Raw genomic sequence first — 24,494 nt, 5'->3', positions numbered from 1 at the left:
TGTATATATATATGTATAAGCACAAATATATCTATACCTATCTATCTGCTTGGTGGTGCAATGGATAGTGTCAGGCCTGAACTCAGGAAAACTCAAATTTATGAGTTCCAGTTTGGCTCAGACACTTGTACTACCTGTATGACCCCAGGCAAGGCACTTAACTCTACACCATCTGTAAAATAAGTTGGAAAAGGAAATGGCAGACCACCCCAGTATCCTTGCCAATGAAACCCCAAGTTGGACACAATTACAAAACGACTGCACAACAGTTTATCTATATCCTCCAAATGAGTATTGCTTTATAATAATTAGATTTTTCTCTAAATGGCTTATTTACATAGATGCTTCAATGGCTCTGTGATCTCACGACTAAAATTTTTCCAAAGATACAATGATATGGATTGTAAATTACCCATGTTTTCTTCTCCCATGTGCCCCCAGTTCAGGCAGTGTGGCACAATGAAGAAGCTACTGGACTTAGGAATCAGAATGTCTTAGACTTCCGTCTCATCTCATACACTGACTAGCTGTGTGACCAGAGGCAAATCTCCTAGCTTTTCTGTGCCTTAGTTTCTTCATCTATAAGATGAGGGTGTTTGATGGCCTCTAAGGTCTTTTCCAAGTCACAGTCTAAGAGGCCATGATCATAGCTATAACTTTTCCTCAGGAATGCTCTCTAAGGTGTTGAAGAACTTATCTCCTCTGTACATGCAAGAAATTCTTCAGCTAAACTTTATTTTCCACTTCCATGACCAATCCACTTCTTTTTATATTCATACATGTCTCACATCTGAGGGCACAGAAGATCCCAGAAGGCAGGGAATGCTTTGTTTTTGTTTTCTTATTCTCAGTCCAAAGCCTAGTGCCTGACACATAGATACTTAATAGATGCTTGCTGATTGACTGATTGAGCCTTTTTGCTAATAATATAATGAAATCTACTTGTATGGGCTATATGCCTTCTAGGTAACCCTGAAATTTATTTCATTTTATTTTTGAAGATTATGGTTCTCTGCGACTCATGGCTTTACAGTATTACTGAAAAATTAGTAATGGGCCTTTGTTTATAGCAGAAGGGTCAGTAAATACACCGTCTTATTTCCCAAAGACATTATGGCAGTTCTATTCAATTCTGAGCCCAAATCATCAGCTCTTCACCGTGTCTGGCTGAGATAAATGAATTGATGGATAAGTTCTACAGAACGGCATATTATAATTTGGTCATTCTTCATTCACTTGGTTTTTCCTGTGGGGATATTGTTTTGTGTTATTTTGAGTGATTACAGATCTCTTTTGGAAAGATCTGCAATTTTTCAGGATTTGGTGCAATCTGGAATAAAGTCATCTGTAAAAGAGGTTTCAATTGGATGTCACATCTTAAAGGAATTTCTCTTTTTGATTTTGATAAGGACACACTCTATGACAATGATGGACACTTTTGATGAAGATATGAGTTCCAGTCTTATTCCTTGCTAGATATTAATAATTAGAAAATTGAATAAAATAATTTCTTGCCCTTAAGTTTTTCAAGGACTTTGTATGATTTTGATATATACATAGGAGACAATTTGTTAAAAGACAATACTTAAAGCTACATTTCACTTTATTGAATCAAAAGCTCTTTTGAAATCAATAAGTAATGAATACAATGGGGCTTTGTATCCTATCAGTTATATATTAAATATAAGGCCTGCTATAAGATACCAATGCGAAAACTAGCCTTTTCCCTTCTCAAACCTTCAACAAGGAAGTCCTAATTGTTTGATTATTCTTGTAATAATTTTATAGAAATGGGAGTTTCGGGGAGGAGCCAAGATGGTGGAGTGAAGCCAGTTTCCTTCAAAAATCAAATGATAAGGCTCTGAAGAGATCCTGGAACAACAAAGAGATGTAATGAAACAGTTTTTCAGCTCAAGATAGATCAGAAGGAACTCAAAAAAGGTTGGTCTCACTGAGGTGAAAGGAGTGCTCAGCTCAGATGGTATCTGGAAAAGCCAGTGGGAGATCTTAATTTCAGCAGATTTTCAACTGAGACCCTTGCTCCTGGTTCAATAAAACTTAACAGAGCAGCCCTATGGGGCAACCTCTAGTGCCAGCACATAAGGCAAACTGCCAACACTGGAAAACAGGTAATAACAGGTGGGACTAGGTAAGTTTACCCCCTGCTTGTGAGCAAGACACCAAAACCAAGGGGCCCCTGTGCTCACAGCCAAGGCTCAAAGCTGCACAAGAAGCTTGGAACAGATTATCATACCCAAGGGGCAGAGCTCATTTTAAAAGAAACAGGTGGGGGGAAGAAAATGAGCAAAAAAAAGAAAAAGAACTTTGACCATAGAAAGCTACTGTGAAGAAATCTCAAATAGAATTAGTTGTGAATTGCTCTCAAGCCCAAAGAGCCTCTTAGAAAGAGCTCCTCAAGGACTTTAAAAGCCAAAGTAGGTAGAAGAAAAAGTGGGAAAATAAATGAGAAACATGTAAGAGAGAGTCAACAACTTCAAAAAGAAAAGACAAAAATTGCCAAAAGTTGACTGAGGAAAAACTGGCCAAATGAAAACAAAAATCTGCTGAAGAAAATAACACCTTTAAAAATATACTTAATCAAACAGAAAAGGAGGTACAAAAGCTAATTGAAGAAAATCATATATTAAAAACTAGAATTAGACAAATAGAAGCTAATAACCATGAGACATCGAGAATTAGTCAAACACACTAAAAAGAATGAAACTAGAAGAAAATTTAAAATAATTTTGTAGAAATGAAAAAAAAAAAAAGCAAATGAATCAGTAATTATTGGTTTATTTTCCCTTCACTTTCCTCCTTTTGGTGATGAGAGCAGAGATTTTTAATCTAGACATCATCATCTCTTTCAGCTATTTTGAGAACAGGTAAATGACCTCTGAATGTCCTCAAAATTGTATGGAATCCAACATGGACTTCTTTGTTACATGGCCTACTCCAGCTGCTGCTCTGCACATCTTTTTATCCTTTAGTGCCATTTCAAGTTCCTTCATATAAGCACTCTTAATACTGTGATGTTAGAGTGGTAGCTCTGCTATCATGATTTAGAGAAAAGATTTTGGAATAAAAATGCACAGCACTCTTTCATATCTTTCCTTTTTTTGGTTGTCTTTCCTCCTATTTCATCCTTATATGTACCTGGTCTCTCCACCAGCTTTCTAGAAACATGTTTTTCCTTCTATTACTTTTCACTCTTTAATAAGGTAATACTGCTTATCATCTTCCACCATCATCCTCTTTAATATTTTACAAATAAACTTACATTCTAAACTGCTACTGGCCTTGGATGTGATATCTCTCTGCTTTGGAAAAAAAGATTTAAATATTTGGTGACTGAGCAAGTTTCAAGTAATTTTGGTCTCCTCATTGTGGCAAATAATTTATAATGGCTGAACAACTTAAAGGACATAAGGATATTCAATGTCAATGTCTGTTTTTTAAATTATTGTCTTTTGAGAGATTGCCCCCCTCCCCCAATAATCATGTGGAAATCACCTTAACACATGCCATATTGTTTTGTTTTTCTTTTTTCTAATTTGGTATTGATTTTGTCCCTTATCAAGTCAGTAATCTGAAAGTTCAGAAACAATAACACATTGATATCAGCTGTTACTTATTTGCTAAAACAGAATCATAGTGATTCTTTTTCAGTAATCACCATGTCTAGATCCTTTTATTTATTTATTTATCTATTTATCTATCTATTTATTCATTTATTTACTTATTGGGGGTAGGGGAAGTGTTATAGAGTTTACAAAGCTTCAGCTTCTCTTCTTCTCTATACTTGAAACATGTTTCTTAATCTTTCTCCCTTTCAGGGATACCTCTGCATTGGAGACACTGAGTATTAAAGTACATGTTGATTTAATTTAGAGTCTTAAATCCTGCATAGAATTATTCTTGCCTCATACTCTGTAACAGATGTTGGCACATAAGCTGCAATTATTTTCATGTTGGTTTCTTTCCAAATGCTTAACATAGGCCCTGGAATGTAAGATGATCAAATGTCAATAATTTTACAAGTTCTATTTGTGCACATGATAAAACCAATTCAATCCAACTCCTTTATTTGCCTCTTTAAGAACCCATGAGCCATCCTTCTATTTAGCACCAAATTTCTTTTTGGTTTCTGTTTTCATTTATAGTGAGAAGCCCAACAATTTTTCCTCTAATGTACCAGTGGAAAAAGATTTTACCATCGAAAGTATTAACTTAATCACTCTTTTTTAGGTAGCCTAAAACTTGTTATTATTACTACTTTTGTGGTTACTAATGAAAAGTTTCCTTTAATAATTCCAGTAACAGTCCCAAGGATTCAGTTATTAATTTGTATCTTCCTCCACTCTCATCTTTAGAGTTTACATGACATTTAATTTTATCAGTCACCAGGAGAAAAAAGCAGAGAATGAAAAAATATTATGTCAGAAATACTAATAGAATAAACATTAACATGATATCACAACTTTAGTTAAGCCACTAAAAGAAATTAAAGGTTCAAACAAGAAAAAAAAAAAAAAACAACAACATAGTTTCTTGCACATAATATGTGCTTAGTACATCTTTGAAGACTTATTAAGGGCATCTGGAAAACTATGGATAGTATCTATTTGCATTTGGTCAAATTATGCTAAAAAATCTTTTTCGGATTTGTAATATAAAAAAAATAATATGGCCTTCTCAAGTTTTTTCTAGATCTGGATTCTATAATACTATAATAAATGTTATAAAAATCATTATGGAAAATTTTAAGTCACCTCAATGATACTGAGAAGCCCAGATCAACAATTATTAGAAGAATGAGCTAAAGATCTCTACCATAATTATTTTTCTAAAAGTTTGTGAATCAAAATTTTGTGATTAAAAAAAGGAAAATCCTAGCATTCTTTTATCTCTATTGCTGATCAATTTCTCCTATTAAGTTCTTCCATTTGTCACTTTAATTTTGTGATTTCAGGCTTGAATATTTTACTTATAAACAAAAACTTCTTGAATTTCATATTCTATCTATGGAATTCAATATTCCAAAAAGTTCTAAATTCCAAGAAACTAATATATGGAAATCTACTTAAAATTCTAAAAAGCTGAGCATACCTATACTTCAGCTTTTTATATTTGCAAATTATTTTGTAGATAGAACATTTTTTTCTGCCTCTTTGTCTGTAATTATGGTAGACAAAGAAGAAAAGAAGAAGCTACTTTCTGATCCATAACCCCTTTTGAAAGGTCAAAGGACCTTTGAAATACTGAAGGCCAAATGCCTGAAGGAGATGGATATAAAAGAGCTTCACAGAAAACAGATACAAATACAGATGTAAAATTCACCTGGTGAAAGTAACAAGAAAAGCTGGCATTTACTACATATCTGGTGAACCCAAATAAACTGAAATCAGAATTTAAACGTATCAATGATATTAACCCAAAGGTCTGTAAAGAACTATAGCTTCTTCAATGTTCAGAGCCTTTCCATGGCGTTCTGTTATATTTGATAAGAGTTTTTGATGCTAGAACTACCTATTCCATGAGATTATATACCTGAAGTCTATAAATGATTTGATTACAAATATATTAAAGATTAAGAAAAAAGGAACGGCCCTGACTGATAATATTCTTAATGCAAAGCCTCTCAGTAAATACAGAATTATTTTCATTGAAGACTTGGTTGTTTCATTCTTGGTCCATTCAAAACTTGTTGTTGTACCTCAAATCATTTTTTTCTATGGGAGAAATGAAGGGGGAGAAAAACCCTATGTTTTGTGGAATGTGCAGATGCTAGTAAAAGAGAAGCCCAGATCAACAATTATTAGAAGAATGAGCTAAAGATCTCTACCATAATTATTTTTCTAAAAGTTTGTGAATCAAAATTTTGTGATTAAAAAAAGGAAAATCCTAGCATTCTTTTATCTCTATAGCTGATCCATTTCTCCTATTAAGTTCTTCCATTTGTCACTTTAATTTTGTGATTTCAGGCTTGAATATTTTACTTATAAACAAAAACTTCTGTAATTTATTTATTACAAGCGCTGTCAATTAAGTTCTTTCCTTTAAAGATGATGCCAATACATGTATACATATATTGTATTTAATTTATACTTTAACATATTTAACATGTATTGGTCAACCTGCCATCTGAGCGGGGAAGGGGAAAAATTGGAACAAAAGGTTTGGCAATTATCAATGCTGTAAAGTTAAGTTATTTTGTTCACATTTTTAAAAAAGCATAGCAGAATTTCTATAATATCTCTGTATATGTGAATTATCTGACCTTATGGTACGCCATAGTCATTTAGAGGCACAACATCTAAATTTGAACAGGCTCAATGAATCATCAGATTATATTTCAAGGGGCAAATCCTTAGGATGTGAAACAGATAAAATTGCAAGCTACAATGAAATTAGAATACATTACCGACTAGTAACTTCTGTCACATAGCACAAAAGTTTCTTTGCTTCATATATGAACAAAAGGTTTTGCACTGATAAGGTGATCACTGGTCCATGAGTATGTAAAAAGCATCAGCTTCCTCACACTTCATATATCTTTCATTCCATATAAGCTGAGCCCTGGCTTTAAGAATTGGTGTAAGACGAGAAAAAACTTTTACAGTGAAGGGGAAGAGAGGGAGGAAAGGAGTGAGTGAACTTTACTCTCATCAGAATTGGTTCAAATAGGAAATAACATACATACTCAATAGAGGAATAGACATCTATTTTACCCTACAGGAAAAAAGAAGGGGAATAAGATATGGGAAACGGAGGAGGGTGATAAAAGAGAGAGCACATTGGGGGAAAGAGTGATTAGTAGCAAAACAGGGTGAAAGGAAAGAGAATAAATGGGGGGAAATACAACTGTAAAAAAAAATTTCAAAGCAAGTTTTTCTGATAAAATATTATTGTTCTCTGGGAAATAATGAGCAGAAAGCTCTCAGGGGAAAAAAAAAAAAACAACAACAACAACTTGTAAAGTCCTCCATGAACAAAGTGAAATATACTATATACAAAGTAATAGCAATGTTCTGGGATGATCAACTGTAAATGACTTTTATTCTCAGTGGTACAATGATCCCCATGTACTCCAAAGAACTTAGGATAAAAATCCTGTCTATACCCAGAGAAGAAACTGATTGTGTCTGAATATATATTGAAGCTCTCTCTTCTCTTTCTCTTCTCTCCTCCCTCTCCCTCTCCTTCTCTCTCTCCCTTCTCCCTTTCCTTCTTTTTCTCCCTCTCTCCCTCCCTCCCTTCCTTTCTCTTTTTCTCCCTCTCTCCCTCCTGTCCTTCCTTTCTCCCTCTCTCTTTCTTCCTTTCCCTCCCCTCCACTTTATTTTTAACTTAATTTTTCTTGATATCTTTTATTTTCACTGGGGGGGGGGCGGAGATCTAGGCTTTCTTTCACAACTTGACTTGTTTTGCACAACTTCACATGTGTTTTCTTAATTGGGGGGGGTATAGGGGAGAGAACCTACAACTCAAAAGTCTTAAAAACAAATGTAAAAAAAATGTTTTGAATGTAACTAGAGGAAAATAATAAATGAATGAAAAATATATCATTGTGGTAAGAAGAGAGATCAGGTAAATGTAGCACTCAACAGAATGGAACTGGAAATAAATAATTTCACACATATTTTTGTACTGTGCTTGACAACTCTATTCTTACAAGCCAAATAAACCTTCTTTTATAAATTCTTGTTTGAGGCAGGTCAATCGTTCACACTATTCAAACACTTGGAGTAAGGAAGGCTACAGTCAACTCTTTTAAGACAAACTCAAAATGTTGATCTAAACAAATGTTCCATGAAGTATTATAATATTTAGCAAAACTGGAAGGCAAATGAACTGCTTTTGTCAGCATTATAATATTAACAACAGATGCCATAACTTTAAATCTATATTAAACTGATTTCTGCAAATAAACTGGAGTCTTACAACAATGCAGCTAGTAGGTTATCTATGCCATGGAATCACCTTTCAGTTAAGATTTTCTTATATGAAGATTTTTCTAGTAACCAAAACCTGTTAGGAATTTTATTTAAATTATACAGTATACAGTATATACAGTAACAGGAGCAAGATTCCTGTGTACAAAAGTTGAGGGAAAAACAAACTATGTAAAGGTTTCCAAGTAAACTCTGATTGTCTCTAAGTGACAAGTTTCCAATTGGAAAAATGCTAACAGTCTCTTCATCCAGGGTTTTCACAAGGCTAGGGGGAGATATTTACTAAAACATTGTCAACCCAATTTATTAATTGATATTCAAGCAATGAACTATATACTCTTAGAACTGAAACAAAAAGATCATTCATTTCAATTAAACAAGCATTTTTCAAGCACATACAAATGCACATAGCACTCAGCGAAAGAGGATATAAAGTAAAAAATGAAAAAGGATCTGCCCTCAAAATGATGACACTCTAATGGAGAATACAATAGTTTACATGGATAATAGTCAACACACACACACACACACACACACACACACACACACACACACACACACAGAGTAGATAAAGTGATTTCAAAGTAATAATAGGGAAGAGAGTGCTAGCAATCTGGGAGACCAGGGAAGGGGTTACTGAATCTGAGCTGTGAAAGAAGTGAGAATGTTCAAGGAGAAAAGGAGAGAGGGAAGAGCATTCCAGGACTTGAAGACAGTGCAAAGGCAAAGACATAAGAAATAGCATACTGTCAATAGTAAATAATAAAGAGATCAACTTTGACTGAAATGTAGAGATCATGAGAACTGCTTCTTTGAAAGAATTTAGAAAAGATAGGTAGGAGTCTGATAATGAAGTGCTATGCTACTAAATGGAGGAGTTTGTATTTTATCATAAAAAAGATAGAGAGATACTCAAGCTTTCTGTCAAGAGAGTCCCAGGGTCAGACCTGTGCTTTAAGAATATCAATTGAGTAGGCATGTGAGGAGGGCCCAGAAAAGAGAGAGATGGGAAGCAGGGAGCCCACTTGGGAGCTGCCAAATAGCAAATAAGGGCATGGATTAGGAAAGTGTCTATATGGGTTGAAAAAAAACAAGAGGTGTTGTGAAGATAGACTTAACAAGACTTAGCAAAAGTGATTCTTTTCAGCTTGTAATTTCTATAAGACATGTTTGCTTCTTAGAATTCTGGGACTGCATATGCTCTTTCCTAACTCTGGGAAGGTTAACAAATTGACATCATTTACTAAAAATATACAAGTATACATACTTTTCTATGTTACATTATTAATCATTAAGAACTTTCTGACCTTGGTAGGACCTTTGTATAAAGGGGCTACTCCTCCTTCCCTCTAAAATCTGGGTTATCATTCATATTTTTAAATCCCAAGGGAAAAACCATAAGTATTTCCATAATGTCTTTAGTCTTCACTTGAGAGAATAATCCAAAGGATAATGATTTAAAATCAACAAATTAATTTTGCAATCATTTAAAATGTATGCAGCCATTGTAAAAAGAACCATTATTTTATGGATTAAACTGTTTTATGGATGACATTGAAGAAATTTTCAGAAAACTTCATTTTTAAAATGCACCTTTTCTTATTACAGTTTCAAGTGTTATATTTCCTCTAATCACTTTCTAGCTATTATAATTAATTTCACACTTGGTAACCATGCATGAATGGTGCTTGGGAAGGGGGAAAAAAAACAATCCAGTCAATCACATTTAATTGTATTTTGAGAAGACAAATCTGAATTTTGGTACAAATACAATAAAAGTCTTAAAACCTACAGCATATTTTGCATAGTAGAAATATGGGAAATTTTGATGAATGGAATATCATTATCTTTTTTTTGTTTAATAACAATAGTTTTTTATTTTTCAAAATATAAATACAAAATTTTTCTCTCTCCCTTCCCACCTCCCACCTCTCCTACACAGCAAGTAATCCAATATAGGTTAAACATGTGCAATTCTTTTAAATATATTTCCATATTTATCATTCTGTATAAGAAAAACCAGATCAAAGGGGAATAAAAAACCGAGGGGAAAAAAACAAACGAGCAAACAACAACATAAAAGGTGAAAATACTATGTTGTAATGTTCATTCAGTTCCCATATCACTCTCTCTGAATGTGGATGGCTCTCTCTATCATAAGACTTTTGGAATTACCCTGAATCACTTCATTGTTGAAAAGAGCCAAGTCCCTCACAGTTGAATTGTCACATAATCTTCTTGTTGCTAAGTACAATGTTCTCTTGGTCTTACTCATTCACTTACCATAGGATATCAATTATCAAAAGGTACATGAATTCTTTGTCTGGATTCTAATTCAAGATTTCAAAATTTCAGTAGACATTCCAAATTTTTATTCAATTCACTAATATTTCCTAAATGGTTAAATTAATAATTTAACAAAAAAAAAATTTTTAAGTTTATAGAAATGTGAAATTACTTACAAGCTGCTCAGATTTCACACCATATAATTGTATGGTCTTTGCCACATTTTTGGACACAGCTAATGTAAGGTTGGAGTCAACTGCAGCCACATTAAGTTCACTGGAAAACATGTTACCACTATTAGTTAACAATTTTAAGTAATTCATAATCTAGATTATAAACATAGCAAAAAGCAACAACTAAAACTACACACCTTAAAGCAGAACTACTGCTTTTATAATTTCACTTATTTTTACTTGTCTATATTGCCTTGTATTTCTAAATTCTTCACTTAGCAAATATCTGGAAACAGATTTTTTAAATGACCAGTCATTCATTAATAAAGGCAAGTCATGTGTAGTTCCATGGTTGTGATTAAGAGTAAATTGTAGACAAATTCTAAAGTGGCACTAGTTTTGAAAACCGTTAAGTGCAATTATAAGCAATGCAAATCACAGACATCTGCAGGGAAGGGACAGCACTTGAATGAAAACGGTGACCTTGGGAGACTATAAGCTAAAAATACAAATTTCAAGTGATTCACAAGGACACTGAGTTGCAGTGGAAATTTTTCATCAAATTCATATTATTTCAAATACTCTAGTCTTTTGAGTAGAAATAAAAAAATTGAAATATGAATGCAATTTGGAATTGGTTTAAATTGGATTTAATGCAAAAATCTTACTTCATGTACACATATTAAACTCTATAATCGGTGATGAATTAAAATTGATTTGAAATAGATATAATATAGTCTAGTGCCTAAAGAGCACTACAAGTTAAAAGTTATAAAAAAAAAGCAGTAACTTTCAAGCACTAGAATGAAAAACAAAGAGAATTTAAAATCATTAAAGGGGTTACATGAGTTGTTCAAAGTTAATATTAATAGATTCAGCAGTATGCCTTGTACAGATGTTTACATTTAACTTCAAACTGTATAGATCAGAAAGTCTAAAGCCTTTCCTCTGTATTCTCTAAAAGCTAAGTTTTAACATGGTTAACAGAACTCTTTAGGGAATAAATTGGGTATTCTGGAGGTTACTAATAAGCCAGGAGATACTTTACAATCCTTGGCAAAGTTCCAAATTTTAACCATTGGTTTTTACTGTATACTAAAGATTATGAGTTTTCATAATAACACGCAGTTTGACTCACACAAAAACAAACACTTATGATGCCAAGGAGAAAAGAATAACAAACTAATAAAATATTAATAAATGTAGTGCTAAAGGGCCCTTTAGGGGTCATTAATTTAAAAATAAACATGCTGAGGTACAGAGCAGTAAGCAAAGCTCATACATTTAATCATATAGTTTGTAAGAACTAAGACTTGAACTTGGGTCTGATGAGGGAAAGTCTGTTGTTCTTTCCATCCCAAGTTTTCTCAATTTGCTTATTTAAATTTAAAAGTTTCTTTAATTATGCCCTCCAAAAACGTAGTACCCTGGACAACTGCTTATTTTGTGCAGCCCAAAGTATTCTGGGTTAAGCAAATACATAGCATGTAGAAGAAGGAAAAGATATGTAAACATTGAATTGAAAAGTTATTAAGATAGTAGGGGAGATCAAACTGCACCTAGGATAATCATCCTCATATCACAGATTACAGAGAAGGTACAAATAAATTCCTACTTATGTTTAGAAAAGTCAAGATACTAAGGAGCAGGGGGAGACTTAGAATCAAGAATACCTCTTCAGGAATCTCACCTCTGGATATCTAGTCTCCTGTCCTTTCCCTTTACTACAATGCACAAATTCCATATGCAAAGTTACAGTACTCCAAGTTATCTCTAACTAGTTCTGCAATTTCCCCCATACATAGTATTACTATTTCAATAAGCTGTTAATTACCACAGTGGCTGTGACAGACTCAAAAGGATTCTGATATATGCAAGAGGGGCCCTCCTCTGTTTTAACACATTCAAGAAACACATCACTTGCAATTCATTCCCTTTTGGGGGGCTTTGGGGACTGGTATGCTTTTTTTTTTAAGAATTAAAAACAACAAAGATCACTATACACTTCAACAACAATACTGTATGAGGATGTATTCTGATGGAAGTGGAAATCTTCAACATAAAGAAGATCCAACTCACTTCCAGTTGATCAATGATGGACAGAAATAACTACACCCAGAGAAGGAACACTGGGAAGTGAATGTAAATTGTTAGCACTACTGTCTATCTACCCAGGTTACTTATACCTTCGGAAGCTAATAATTAATGTGCAACAAGAAAATGGTATTTACACACATATATTGTATCTAGGTTATATTGTAACACATGTAAAATGTATGGGATTACCTGTCATCGGAGGGAGGGAGTGGAGGGAGGGAGGGGATAATTTGGAAAAATGAATAAATAAAAAAAAATTGAAATCTGCACCATAATAAAAAATGTTAAATAAAAAGAAAAAAAAAGAATTAAAAACAACAGAAGAATAAAAAAAGAGCTATACTAAATTCATACTTATAGCACAATTACCCTCTATAACCTTTGGTAAATCACTTTAACCTCTATACTTCTGTATAAGTAAGACACTTTACTAAGTAAAATAAAACACTTTCGTACCTTAATTTATAAAATCATTTTATAAAATTAAATGGGGAGTACAGATAATTGTATGTACTATCAGAAATTTACTATGCTATATAGAATTAAATGGACTTGTACTTGTTCAGTAAAAACACAAATTAAGGCAGGCTACATTTAGAGTATATTAAAAGTTTTTACTAATTGAAGTTTTAATTATTGATGTAGTCAAAATATATTTTAAATTTAACTTTAAACTAATTCTTGAAGAATTAGGATGAAATTGAAATTTGGTTGCTGATAATTTTTACTTAATTGATCATTTAGAAATATGGAGACAATATAACTTGGTTTTTAGCTTCCATTTCTGAATATCACATTATTTTTGAATATGTACATACCTGGCTATGGTTTTAATGATGCTGTCAAGTTCCTCAGGAGAAGGTGGATTCCGACCACTTGGGGGAAAGACCAGATTGATAGGATCAAAAAGTCGAGATAATGACTTTGAAAGGTAAGCCGCTTCATATGGTTGTAGTGAGTCTTTTAAAGCCTTTTCTGGACTATAGGCATAAAAATTTTGAAAAGGAACTGTAATTTTATAATGTTTTAACATTATAAATATTAAGACATTATTAGCACTAATTAGTTTGATTACTTTTTTTCCCCATTCATTCCTCAGTTCTTGTCCAATAAAACTACAATGGTATACTTTCTAAAATGAAGACAATTTTTATACATTAGGATAATATCAATCTCTTTTCAAAATATCTAATTAAATAAATCATACATATGCAAATTTAATTATAAATGCTATCTATAAATTTCATGTACATCAATATATATTACGTTAAATTGGGCAATCTAAGAAGAACTCGTTAATTTAAGCATCAATTTCAACAAAGGTAGGACCAAATTCAATCTTTTTTTTCCTTTTTAAATGTTTATTGGTAGAGATGACTTATTAAGATTTTAAATAGGAGTACAGGGAAATGTTCAAATAATTAAGAAAACAAAGTACCACACCTAGTTACATGGAAATTTTGACTATCTAGAACACTGCTGATAATCAGGGAATAATTTTTCTCCTAAGGAAAAAAAGCCTGAATAGGCAAGACAGATATCATCAAGTTCATGCACTGTAAAAAGCTTTTATGTAAGAGTGCTTTGACATTCACTCTGAGCTTATTTACTGATATTTTGTACACAATTGTAACAAGTTAGGTTATCTAATTCCCCAAACTACAGGAAAATGGAAAGCCCATTAAAGATTCACTAACAGTAAGTAACAGAAGTAATTGACAGACTGCAAAGAAACAGAAAAAAAAAAAAAAAACACACAAAAAATACATATCATACTCCCAAAAGTACAATAGCTTGGAGCCATATACTATATGGACAATGATTGTTTTTATAAGACTTGTGATTTTATCAGTGTAAGAACTCCCAATGAGAAGCTTCCTTTACTGACACAAATTACCAGCTTCTCTGAAATTTACAATCTTAGAGAGTTGACTAGTTGTCATGTTATCCAGCTAATCAACCAGTACTGTCAAAGGTGGCATTTGAACCCAAGCCTAGCACAGTTAATATCAATTCTTGACACAGGAATGAGTAATTGAAGAAGGAGCAAATCCTGAAACAATCCAAGAATAGGATAGACAGTTATATTTAAATGAGACAATTAGATTTAGTCCTGTCTAGAGGTAATATTATTATTATTTTTGCTGAGGCAACTGGGGTTAAGTAACTTGCCCAGGGTCATACAGCTAGAAGTAGTAAGTGTCTGAGGCCAGATTTGAATTCAGGTCTTCCTGACTTGAGTGGCCAGTGCTCCATCCACTGTGCCATCTAGTTGCCCTGGTAATAATATTATTAATAACATCTTGTTGTTCATTTGTTTTTCAGTTGTATCTGGCCCTTAGTGATCTTATGGGAGGTTTTCTTGGCAGAGATGCCTAAAGTGATTTGCCATTTCATTTTACAGATAGGGAAACTGAGGCAAATAGGATTAAATGACTTGCCCAGGATCACCCAACTAGTAAGGCTACTGTTTGAGGCTGGATTTGAACAGGAAAATGAACCTTCCTCACTCCAGGACTAGCCATCGTGCCACCTAGCTAGCTGCCCTGATAAATAACTATTGATGGTCATATAAACTTTATTTACAAAGTGGTTCACATATATTATATTTCATATAAACCTTATCCCAACTCTGTGGTACAGATAGTATCTCTATTTTTACAGGTAATTCAAATGTGGATTGGCAGGTTAAGTGAGGTATCAATGGTCTCATAGCTAGTGTATTCTGAATATGAACCAAGACTTCTCCTGACTTCAAAGTATACTTTTACTATATCCTTGTAACCCAAAAGATACCGCTTGATTTTGCTTCCAAATCTAATCCATGATCATTTTTTATTAATATTCACTACCATGTGTCAAAGTTACCAACAATCTCTTAATTATCAAGCTGTATGGCCTCTCAATCTTCATTCTTGATTTATCTTCAAAATTTAACACTCTCTTTTCTTTGATATTCTCTCTAGGTTTTCATGATACTACTCTCTGCCAGCTCTCCTTTTACCTACCAGATCACTTCTAAAATTCCTTTGTTATATCTTCATGTAAGTCATCTCCACTAATCAAGTCCCATAAGATTGTTGTAGATCCTCTAATATTCTCCCTCTATATTGTTTCACTTAGAGGTCTCACAGGCTACTATAAAATTCATAATCATCTCTATGCTGATGATTCTCAAATCTACTTATTTAGCCTCCATTTCTCTGCTCACCCCAAGTCTTATATTTCCAAATATCTACTGGACATCTCACAGTGGATATGCTATTGACACCTTGAACTCAATATGTCCCAAACTAAGCTCATCATGTTTCCGTCTAAACTCCCTCCACTTCAAACTTTCAGGCAACTTTTAAGGGCACGCATCTTCCTGTACTGCAGCTCTGAAACATGGGTAAGCATTCTTGAGTCACTAACTTTCATTCTACATGTCCCACCTGGGACCAAGGCCTGTCAATCTCACCTCTGTAAAATCTCTTGAGTATTCCCCCCTTTTCTCCTCTGGCATTGCCACCACTTTGGTACAGGCCCTCATTACCTCAGGCCTGGATTATTACAGCAGTTTGTTGGCTGCTCTGCTTACGAAAAGTCTCTCCCCATTCCAAACCATTCTCAATTCAGCTACTATAGTGATTTCCCTAAACCACAGACTCAATCTTGTCACACACATCCCATTCAACAAGCTCCAGTTACTCTGTAATGCTTTCAAGATCAAATAGCATTCAAAACTATTCAACAAGTAGCCCTTTTCTCCTTTTCCAATCTTCTTACACCCTTTGTCACATCTTGGGTTGTGTGATCACTGACACTGGTCTCATTGCCATTTATTTCCTTGGTGATCCCCCATAACTAGAGTGCTCTCCCTCCTCATCTCCATCTACTGGCATTATTTCCTACTATGATACCTATTGATGCAGCCTCCTGTTTTTTTCCTTGGAGTGCCTTGCATTTCCATGAGGGTGGCTTACTTGCCCCATAGGAAATAAATGAGCATAACGAGTAGGGATATTGCTACTCCTTTTCAAACTCCAAGCCCTTGACTGAATCTTGGAGCAGACTTACAGTTTCAGTCATTAGTCAGAGCCTACTAGAATTTGAGAATAGGATCAGGATCTTTCCTACCCCTTACTAGTTGTGTGAGCTGTGGGTTAGACAATTACTCTCTCTGGAATCTCAATTCATTCTTCTGTTTAAAAAAAAAAAAAAAAAGGAGATTGGACAAGGTGACCACTAAAGTCCCTTTTCGATGCCCTAAATATCTCTAACTCTAAACTCTTTTCTAGATTTATGATCCCTCTTCCATTGTTGATTCTGGCTATATTCTATCCCACTTCAAAGTTGTTGCCTGGTTGTCTTTCTAATGACTGTGAACTGGAGGTGTCCTTGTTTCTGTTCCCTGTGTTCTTTGGTTTATCAAGTTAAGCCATAAACCCTTCCTATAGCTTTAATCTTATATTAACATTTGAACTTGTTCTGTGGAGGTTTCTAAGTCCCCTAAAGAAGCTGCAACAGATAAGTACAAACATGAACATGCATACACACACACACACACACACTTAAATGCAATGTAGTAAAAGGAACAATCATGTTTTACAAAATGTAAAGAACTCATTTACACAGTTTTCAAGTTTACTTAAAAATTAAACTCCTAAATAATCTGCCTTGATAGAATTAATAGACCAATTAAATGTACATACTCATAATCCTGTTTTTTCTGTATAAATATATCTTGCACATCATCTTCTGTCTGCTGTAGGTCAACGTAGAGGTCTGTGGTTCCACTTGAATTAAAATTACCTTGAATATTTTGACTATATTGTTGAAGACGTTTCCATAAATCATTATAAAGACGCAATAACTTAGGATATTCCCCTTCAAATGCTTGCTTCAAAAACATAGAAGCTGAAAAACAAAACAATCACTAAATGAATGCATTTTTCCTTTCTTTTATCTCTGCTTTTATTTCTTTCTCCTAACCCTTCCCAACCCATTGCAAGCTGACAAGTACATTTTTTTCTATATCAACTCCAGTTTTCTAGAAATGTCTTTTCAAAAAAATTAATCATAATTCACAACAAATTTGAGGATTGTTTTTTTTTTTTAATTTTACTTATAAGGTTTTTTTTTGACAGTATATATGCATGAGTAATTTTTTTTTATAACATTATCCCTTGTATTCATTTTTCCAAATTATCCCCTCCCTCCTTCTACTCCCTCCCCTAGATGACAGGCAATCTTGAGGATTGTTTAATATATTTATAACCATTTTCCTCCCGTCATTTTTACAGATACTAGAAAAACTAGCTATATAGAGTGCTAAGTACTTTGCCAAAGGATATATGATTTAAATCTTGAGATATTGCCCAGATTGAGCTATCTGGACAATTCATTATTTAATTCTACCATCTCTAAAAGAGAAAAGCGCTTCATATCACTTTTACTTATAAAATTTTTTTAGAGAATACTCCAAGGTCAAAAATCATTATTAAAATGCCATGCTATAGAAATGCTTCAAAAGTAAAACTGTTCTACTAAACTACTGTTCAGTAAAACAGTTCTACTAAAAATGGCTTATTCAAAGTTAGAGATTGTACTTTTTCTTATCCTATTAATGGAAATGATGTCTAAAGACTCCTACATCCTAGAAGTATTTGGTGAATGTAATATAGAAAACCCAATCAAAACATATGTATAAAAAAAAAAAAAAAAAAACAAATACAAGGGCATTAAAAATAATTTAACTGATAGGGGCATTCCTTGCCATCTGATGCAGTGAAAGAAATACCATTTGACCAGGTATGAGAAGGCCTGGTTCTTCTTTCTGAATATAGTCTTAAATGAGATACTTCTAATCTTTTGTTCAACTATAAGTGGGGGTAATAATATTTGCCCCATGCACAGTGAATTATAGAATCATAGAAGCCATCTAATCCAAGTTGCAATTTTGTTTTTACAATATTCCTGGGAAGTATAACCTCGCCAATGCTTAAATACTTTCACTTATAGAAAATTCACTACCTCATTTAAGCGTGGTTTTCCTTGATTCACAGCTACATCAAATCTTAAGATAGTATAAAGGATAATAAAGTGGTACATAATGAGCATAACAAGGCTGCAACATGTTGCCAGTTTTACAATGATATAAAAATACTGTAAAAGATATGTAAAAACATAAAACTAATAAAGGAATTAGTATGAATATTTGGCAGGAGCAATAGATAAGTAATGCAAGTAATGCATTGATTTCCAGAAGATTCTCAGCACAGTCGAGATTTTATAGTGGATTTATGGGAGGGCTTGCATAATGGTTCCATAGAATGAAAAAGTACACATTGATTGAAAATTGCACTGTTAGAATGATTATTGATACTCAAAAGATCATAGACCAATTATATTATAATGATTACCAGATTCAATGACAATTTCAATATTATATATTTCAAATCTTACCTCAGTTACTGGGTTAAAATATATTTATTTAATACTTACCCCACCTCCTGGAACATAGCAAGTACCTAAAACTCTAGTTGATTAGTATAGCATTTTTGAATTATTTCTGTTATTGTATACTTCATTTTCTCCATTATTGTCATGTAAATATAATGTAATTCTCTGGAATTACAGTATGCTTCAGTTCTAATTGCTATTTGCTGAACAAACATATGAATGCTACTTAAAATTTTTCCGAGGTCAACAATTATTTATCATAAAATTTGGACATAATTTTTTAAAAATTTAGATAGCTTTATAAGCATTTATAATGGTATACTGACAAATTACCATACACATAAAGAACAATTATAATAAAAAGAAAAATGATACTTTTAAATTCCAAATCTTTAGAGTGTTAGTTATCATTTAACTCTCTTTGTGCCAGGTTTATAAAAGCAAAGAAATGAGCATTGTCACTATAAGTTTCTAAATGCAATAATATTTATGTGAAATGTTTTGCAAATTTTAAGATAACTTATAAATGGTGATGATTGTCACTTAGCAACTGCAATTAAACAAAAACAAAAGGCAGAAATAAAATATTAAATAATCAGCATCCATAAATATTTAAGAATATACTTTCTTAAAGTATCCTTTTCAATGCTAACTAAAATATTAGTGAATCACTTTTTTTGTTCTGAGTGATTAGAATTCATTATGCATTAAACTTTTAGATTAGAAGGTGCTTAATACATATTTGTTAAGCTAATATCATAACATAAAGTTCAACTAGGTATAAACATTTGATATCCCAAAAGGTATTTTTTGACTATAAAATGTATCCTCTAATTATTTCTTCTGCTCATAGTTAGGCAATCTGTTGTACTGATTGATACTTTTAACATTTTAAGTGATTGAATGTCCCTAGAGTTGTAAGCACTGTTATCCTTTGGGACTGTGTATACTATTAAAAATGACACAAACTACTTTAGAAGAGCTCCTGAAGGAAATTATTTATAAAGTTTCACAAAAACAATTTAATAATTACTTCAAAACAATGAAGTTACTTAGATGAGAAGTAACAACAACAATAACAACAACAACAATAATAATAATAGCTAGCATTTATATAGTGCTTACTGCATGTCAGGTAAAATGCTAAGCAATTTATAAATATTATCTTCTTTGATTCTTACAATCTTGGGAGGTAGGTGTTATTATGATCCCCATTTGCAGATGAAGAAACTGAAACAAACAGGTTAAGATTTTGTCCAGGATCACAGTTATTTAATTTTTGAGGCTGGATTTGAATTTAGTATTTCCTAATTCTGAGCTTACCACTCTTCTGAGACACTTGCTACCACTTAGTTACAACTGAAGTTGTTTTTTTTTTAAACCATAGTTATACTCCAGTTTTAAAAACGTTTCTAGCTATAATTCATCACTTCAAAATTCTCTAGTTTTCATGGATTGAGAACTGCCTTCTCTGCCACAGAAACAGCCCTTTGATAACTCAGTTATGTGTGGAATTTAGAAGACCCCTTACTCAAAATAACTACATAGAAATCACTCAAAATAGAAAGCAGAAAGGTCGTTTATTATACCTCTGGAGGATGAACTGTTCTACCACGAGATAAGGGAAAGAGAAAGCTCGTGGTAGGAAAGCTAAAGAAGTAGTAAAGATACACAGCTTTTATACAAGAGATTACATCACAAGTAAGAGAGCATTAAGAAGGGGAAAGGGAGCATCTAACTGGTTTTTGCTATCTGGAGAGATTGGAATGGAAGGTTTCTGTTTCCCCAAAATCACCTGATTTCTAGGAAACAGAAAATCAGGTCTTCAGGCTTCAGATATAGCTGGCCAAAGCTCAAGTACATATGGGCCTGCACATATTATACATATAAGTCATGGAAAAAACACAGAAATAATGAAAATACAGAAAATGAATTCATACATTCCTGTAAGTTCACCTATCTCTCTACTCCACATAGTTATATATTGTTTGAAAATTTCTGTGACTGAAATTTCATAACCTGTGATAAATCTGAGCTTCTTATGTATAGTAGATATAAACTCTTTTACTTACATAAAAAAATCCCATATTAAGGCACTACTTTCTAGTTCCAGCATTAAATTTGACATTAAAATTCCCATATAAGGAAATGTAGTAATCCTAAAATTTGGGTGTGTTAGAAGTATTTCCTCATTTATGATTAGAATGTGAGGTCATTTGTTTTTACTTATCAGGACAGAGGTCCAGCCTATAGGGAGTATTACTTCTTGTATATAATCTTCTGTTTGCTTTTCTGTAATTTGCTTTTAATCACTGAGCATCTAACCTGAAGGTGGTCAGATACTCAACTCTTACTAGACTTGCCAAAATAAAACTCCTTTATTTTCTACTTTGAAATGCCTCTGATGTATGTGGTCTTTTGTCCCACACAGCAGTAATCAAATTGCATCTTTTTTAAAAAAGTCACCACACTGGGCATTTTCCTCCTAATTTTAAATGTACTGTTCTATTTGCTAATTTCCTTTAAAATTAGCAAATTTTACTGAATATTTAAATTCAAGTTCTATATTGTAAAAAAAAAAAAAGTAGGTATCTTAATTTATGCTTACATATTTTAAGTTTTTGAGTGCTTTATAATATCACTAGATTAATATGATTGTAGAATATTATAAAAATTATTTTTCCTGTATAATACATTATACTGACACAGAAAGCAAATACCATAATACGAGTGGACTATTTGTGCCAATAATATACCTGAATCTGACAAATCTCTATTCCTAAAATATCTTTGCATTGTAAATTTAATATGTATATAAAGACTAGATCCACATTTAAACATTCAATCTTCCTTTACATTCTGTCAGAGGAAGATATATCACTACTTTGTGGTGGCAATGTAGAAAAGCCAAATCATTGGGGTGAATGGCAGTTATAGGTAGCTGGGGGCTTTGCTGGGTTTGACTAGATCTCCAAGGTATGAGACCTCCTAGTGAACGATAAGAGGAAAAGTATGGTATGAAGGAGAAAGAACACTAATTCTCAAGAAGTAGAAGGTACATAAAGTACTAGCAGGTAGGAGAGTGGTTCAGAATGTGAAGAATTCACAACAGGCATTTATCAGTCACTAAGGATGCCTTTTGCTGATGTGAAAAGATTCGTAGGCAAAATCAAAATAATTAAATAGATTGCAGTGAGTGAAGTGGGCTTTTAAAGTGGGAGGAAGAAAGGATAGAAGTGAGGATTGAGAAGTTAGGGAGGAGTTAGAATAGGTTCTAATTCAGAACAAACTGGAGAGAAGCTGGTAGAGACAGTCTGAGGAATTCTTATATTTGTGCATGACAATAGGAACTAGATGGAGCAATTAAAGTTTTGGTATTGGAGGCAGGAAGGACTGAATAAAGTTCCAGCTTCACAACATTCTCTTTTTCTTTTTTTTGCTGAGGCAATTGAGGTTAAGTGACTTGCCCAGGGTCACACAGCTAGGAAGTGTTAAGTGTCTGATAACAGATTTGAACTCAGGTCCTCCAGACTTCAAGGATGGTGCTCTAACCACTCCACCACTTAGCTGACCCCTCCACAACATTTTCACCTGTGACTTCTTTCTACCTAATTTTCACAATTTGGCCATACCTCTCTCTAGCTTTAAATTCTCAAAGATAATGATAATAATGCTCAAGCTCAGGCAGTCTTACCAATTAAAGGAATTCAAGTTAAAAAGAGGAAAATTGCATGACCATTTGCTGAACAATAGCCAAGTTAAATTCTAAGAGTTTCTGAACTACATTGGCCATAGGGAGAAGAATTTGTTTTATACTTACTAGTCTTTGAAAACAATTTACTGAATTATAAGATTAGGCTCATCTAGAGGAAAGGAAGGACTTTAGGAAATAAACTTTTTTATTTCCTAATAATAATAATAAATAAACTTTTTTATGAACTTTAGGAAATAACAGATCCTTGAAGAACTGAAGAAATCATTACTCCCTAGACTGGTCTTGGTTACAAGTTGTTAGATATTATGTATCTAGACGTATGTATATTGTTGGTGATTAAAAAATTTTATGGTTTTTGTTTAGGTCATTAACTTCTTTTTTATGATAAGAATGCTTCAACTTAGCATATAGGACTTTATTAGCCACTAAACATGAAACCTTTGTAATTCTTCATACAAAGTACTTTTAAGTTCCAGAGTATGAATAATTTTAGATATATTAACTCAATTTTTGATACATGGTGCCAATCATTTTAACACAAATGGAAGACGTTGTAATTGACTTCCTCCCTTTTTGGATTTTCTTCCAAAGTTAACTGCTTTACACATATAAATACAACTTTGATAAATAGCTATAAAATTCCTAACCAAAATTAGACTTGTATATAATTACTGGTTTTAAGAACAAAAACATTTTATCATGATATCAAAAGTCCACATATTATTGAAAATGGCAATATGAATGATCATAGATCTCAATTAAATACTCACAATTTGTGGCTGTTTGAAATCGAGAAGAAAGGGTATCAGTCACTACATTCCAAAACGTATATAAAATTTCTGACTGACCATCCTAGAGAAATACAAATGTGAGATTCATTTGAACATTTATCTTTAAGACACTAATGACTAGAATATATCATTTTAAAAACATTTAAAGTTCATTTCAGTGAGCTAAAGCAGTTTTCTAAAACAATGGAAATATGAAATATAATTAAATATAAAATATTTACTCAGTTTATAGCAACTCAATTAATTTATATATATATATATATATAATTATTGATTTTATTGAGCATTGTGCATATATATATGCACAATGCTCAATAAAATCAATAATTATTTTTTGAGATGTATCAGAGATACAGGTGAAATTGACAAAAAAAAAAAAAAAAAAAAAAAAAAAAAAAGGCAAAACATTCCCATGCCAAATGTGTGCAAGAGATAACTCTGCCTGACTGTCAGAAATAAACCTTTCACCAAGGGCTGCTTCTTTACCTAAAACTTGCTTTCAAATGTGAATGTATGCAAAGGAAAGAAATTTATGAAACAGAAACTTTTTAACATACGAGAAAAACTAGATAATTATCTCTAAAAAGAGAGAAAGATGGAAAATATATTCTGAGACCTACTAACATCTAAGTTCTTTTGCTGAAGATTTGTTATGAGACACCTAATATGGTTTTTTATGGCTATAAAAATGACAATCATAATAGAAAATGCTAGCATTTCTATAGGGAATTAAGATTTGCAAAGAATTTCATTGATATTATATTAGATGAAATTCATAGTGATTAATAGCTATAATATCTAAATGGGTTAATGTCTATTAGGAAACAATAACAATTACAAAATGAATGAATAATGCTTCAGTTTTTATTATGAGAAAATATGTGTGTGTGTGTGTGTGTGTGTGTGTGCGCGCGCGCATGCTTGCATGTGTATGTGCTGAAAAATGAATTCTTTGATAAATACTGGCAGGTTCTGAATAGTGTAAATAATAAAACCTGTGAAATGGCATTATTTAAATTGTACAATGTTATAAAAT

At 32.8% G+C, this 24,494-nt stretch overlaps 1 protein-coding gene across 1 annotated transcript in view; it reads right to left on the bottom strand.

The window, feature by feature from the left end:
* The window catches only part of COG5 (component of oligomeric golgi complex 5), a 344,010-nt gene that overhangs the window by 78,880 nt on the left and 240,636 nt on the right, over positions 1–24,494 (bottom strand). The window contains exons 11-14 of the mRNA XM_074268349.1: positions 23,438–23,519; positions 17,203–17,407; positions 13,327–13,488; positions 10,415–10,514 (exon numbers count right to left, since the gene is read on the bottom strand). Of these exons, the coding sequence (XP_074124450.1) occupies positions 10,415–10,514; positions 13,327–13,488; positions 17,203–17,407; positions 23,438–23,519 (549 nt within the window). The remainder of the gene's footprint in view (positions 1–10,414; positions 10,515–13,326; positions 13,489–17,202; positions 17,408–23,437; positions 23,520–24,494) is intronic.

Source organism: Sminthopsis crassicaudata, chromosome 5, assembly GCF_048593235.1.
Source record: "Sminthopsis crassicaudata isolate SCR6 chromosome 5, ASM4859323v1, whole genome shotgun sequence".
NCBI classification, from domain to species: Eukaryota; Metazoa; Chordata; class Mammalia; order Dasyuromorphia; family Dasyuridae; genus Sminthopsis; species Sminthopsis crassicaudata.
The sequence above is the reverse complement of the archived record's forward strand: the minus strand, read 5'-3'. Positions and strand labels throughout refer to the sequence as shown.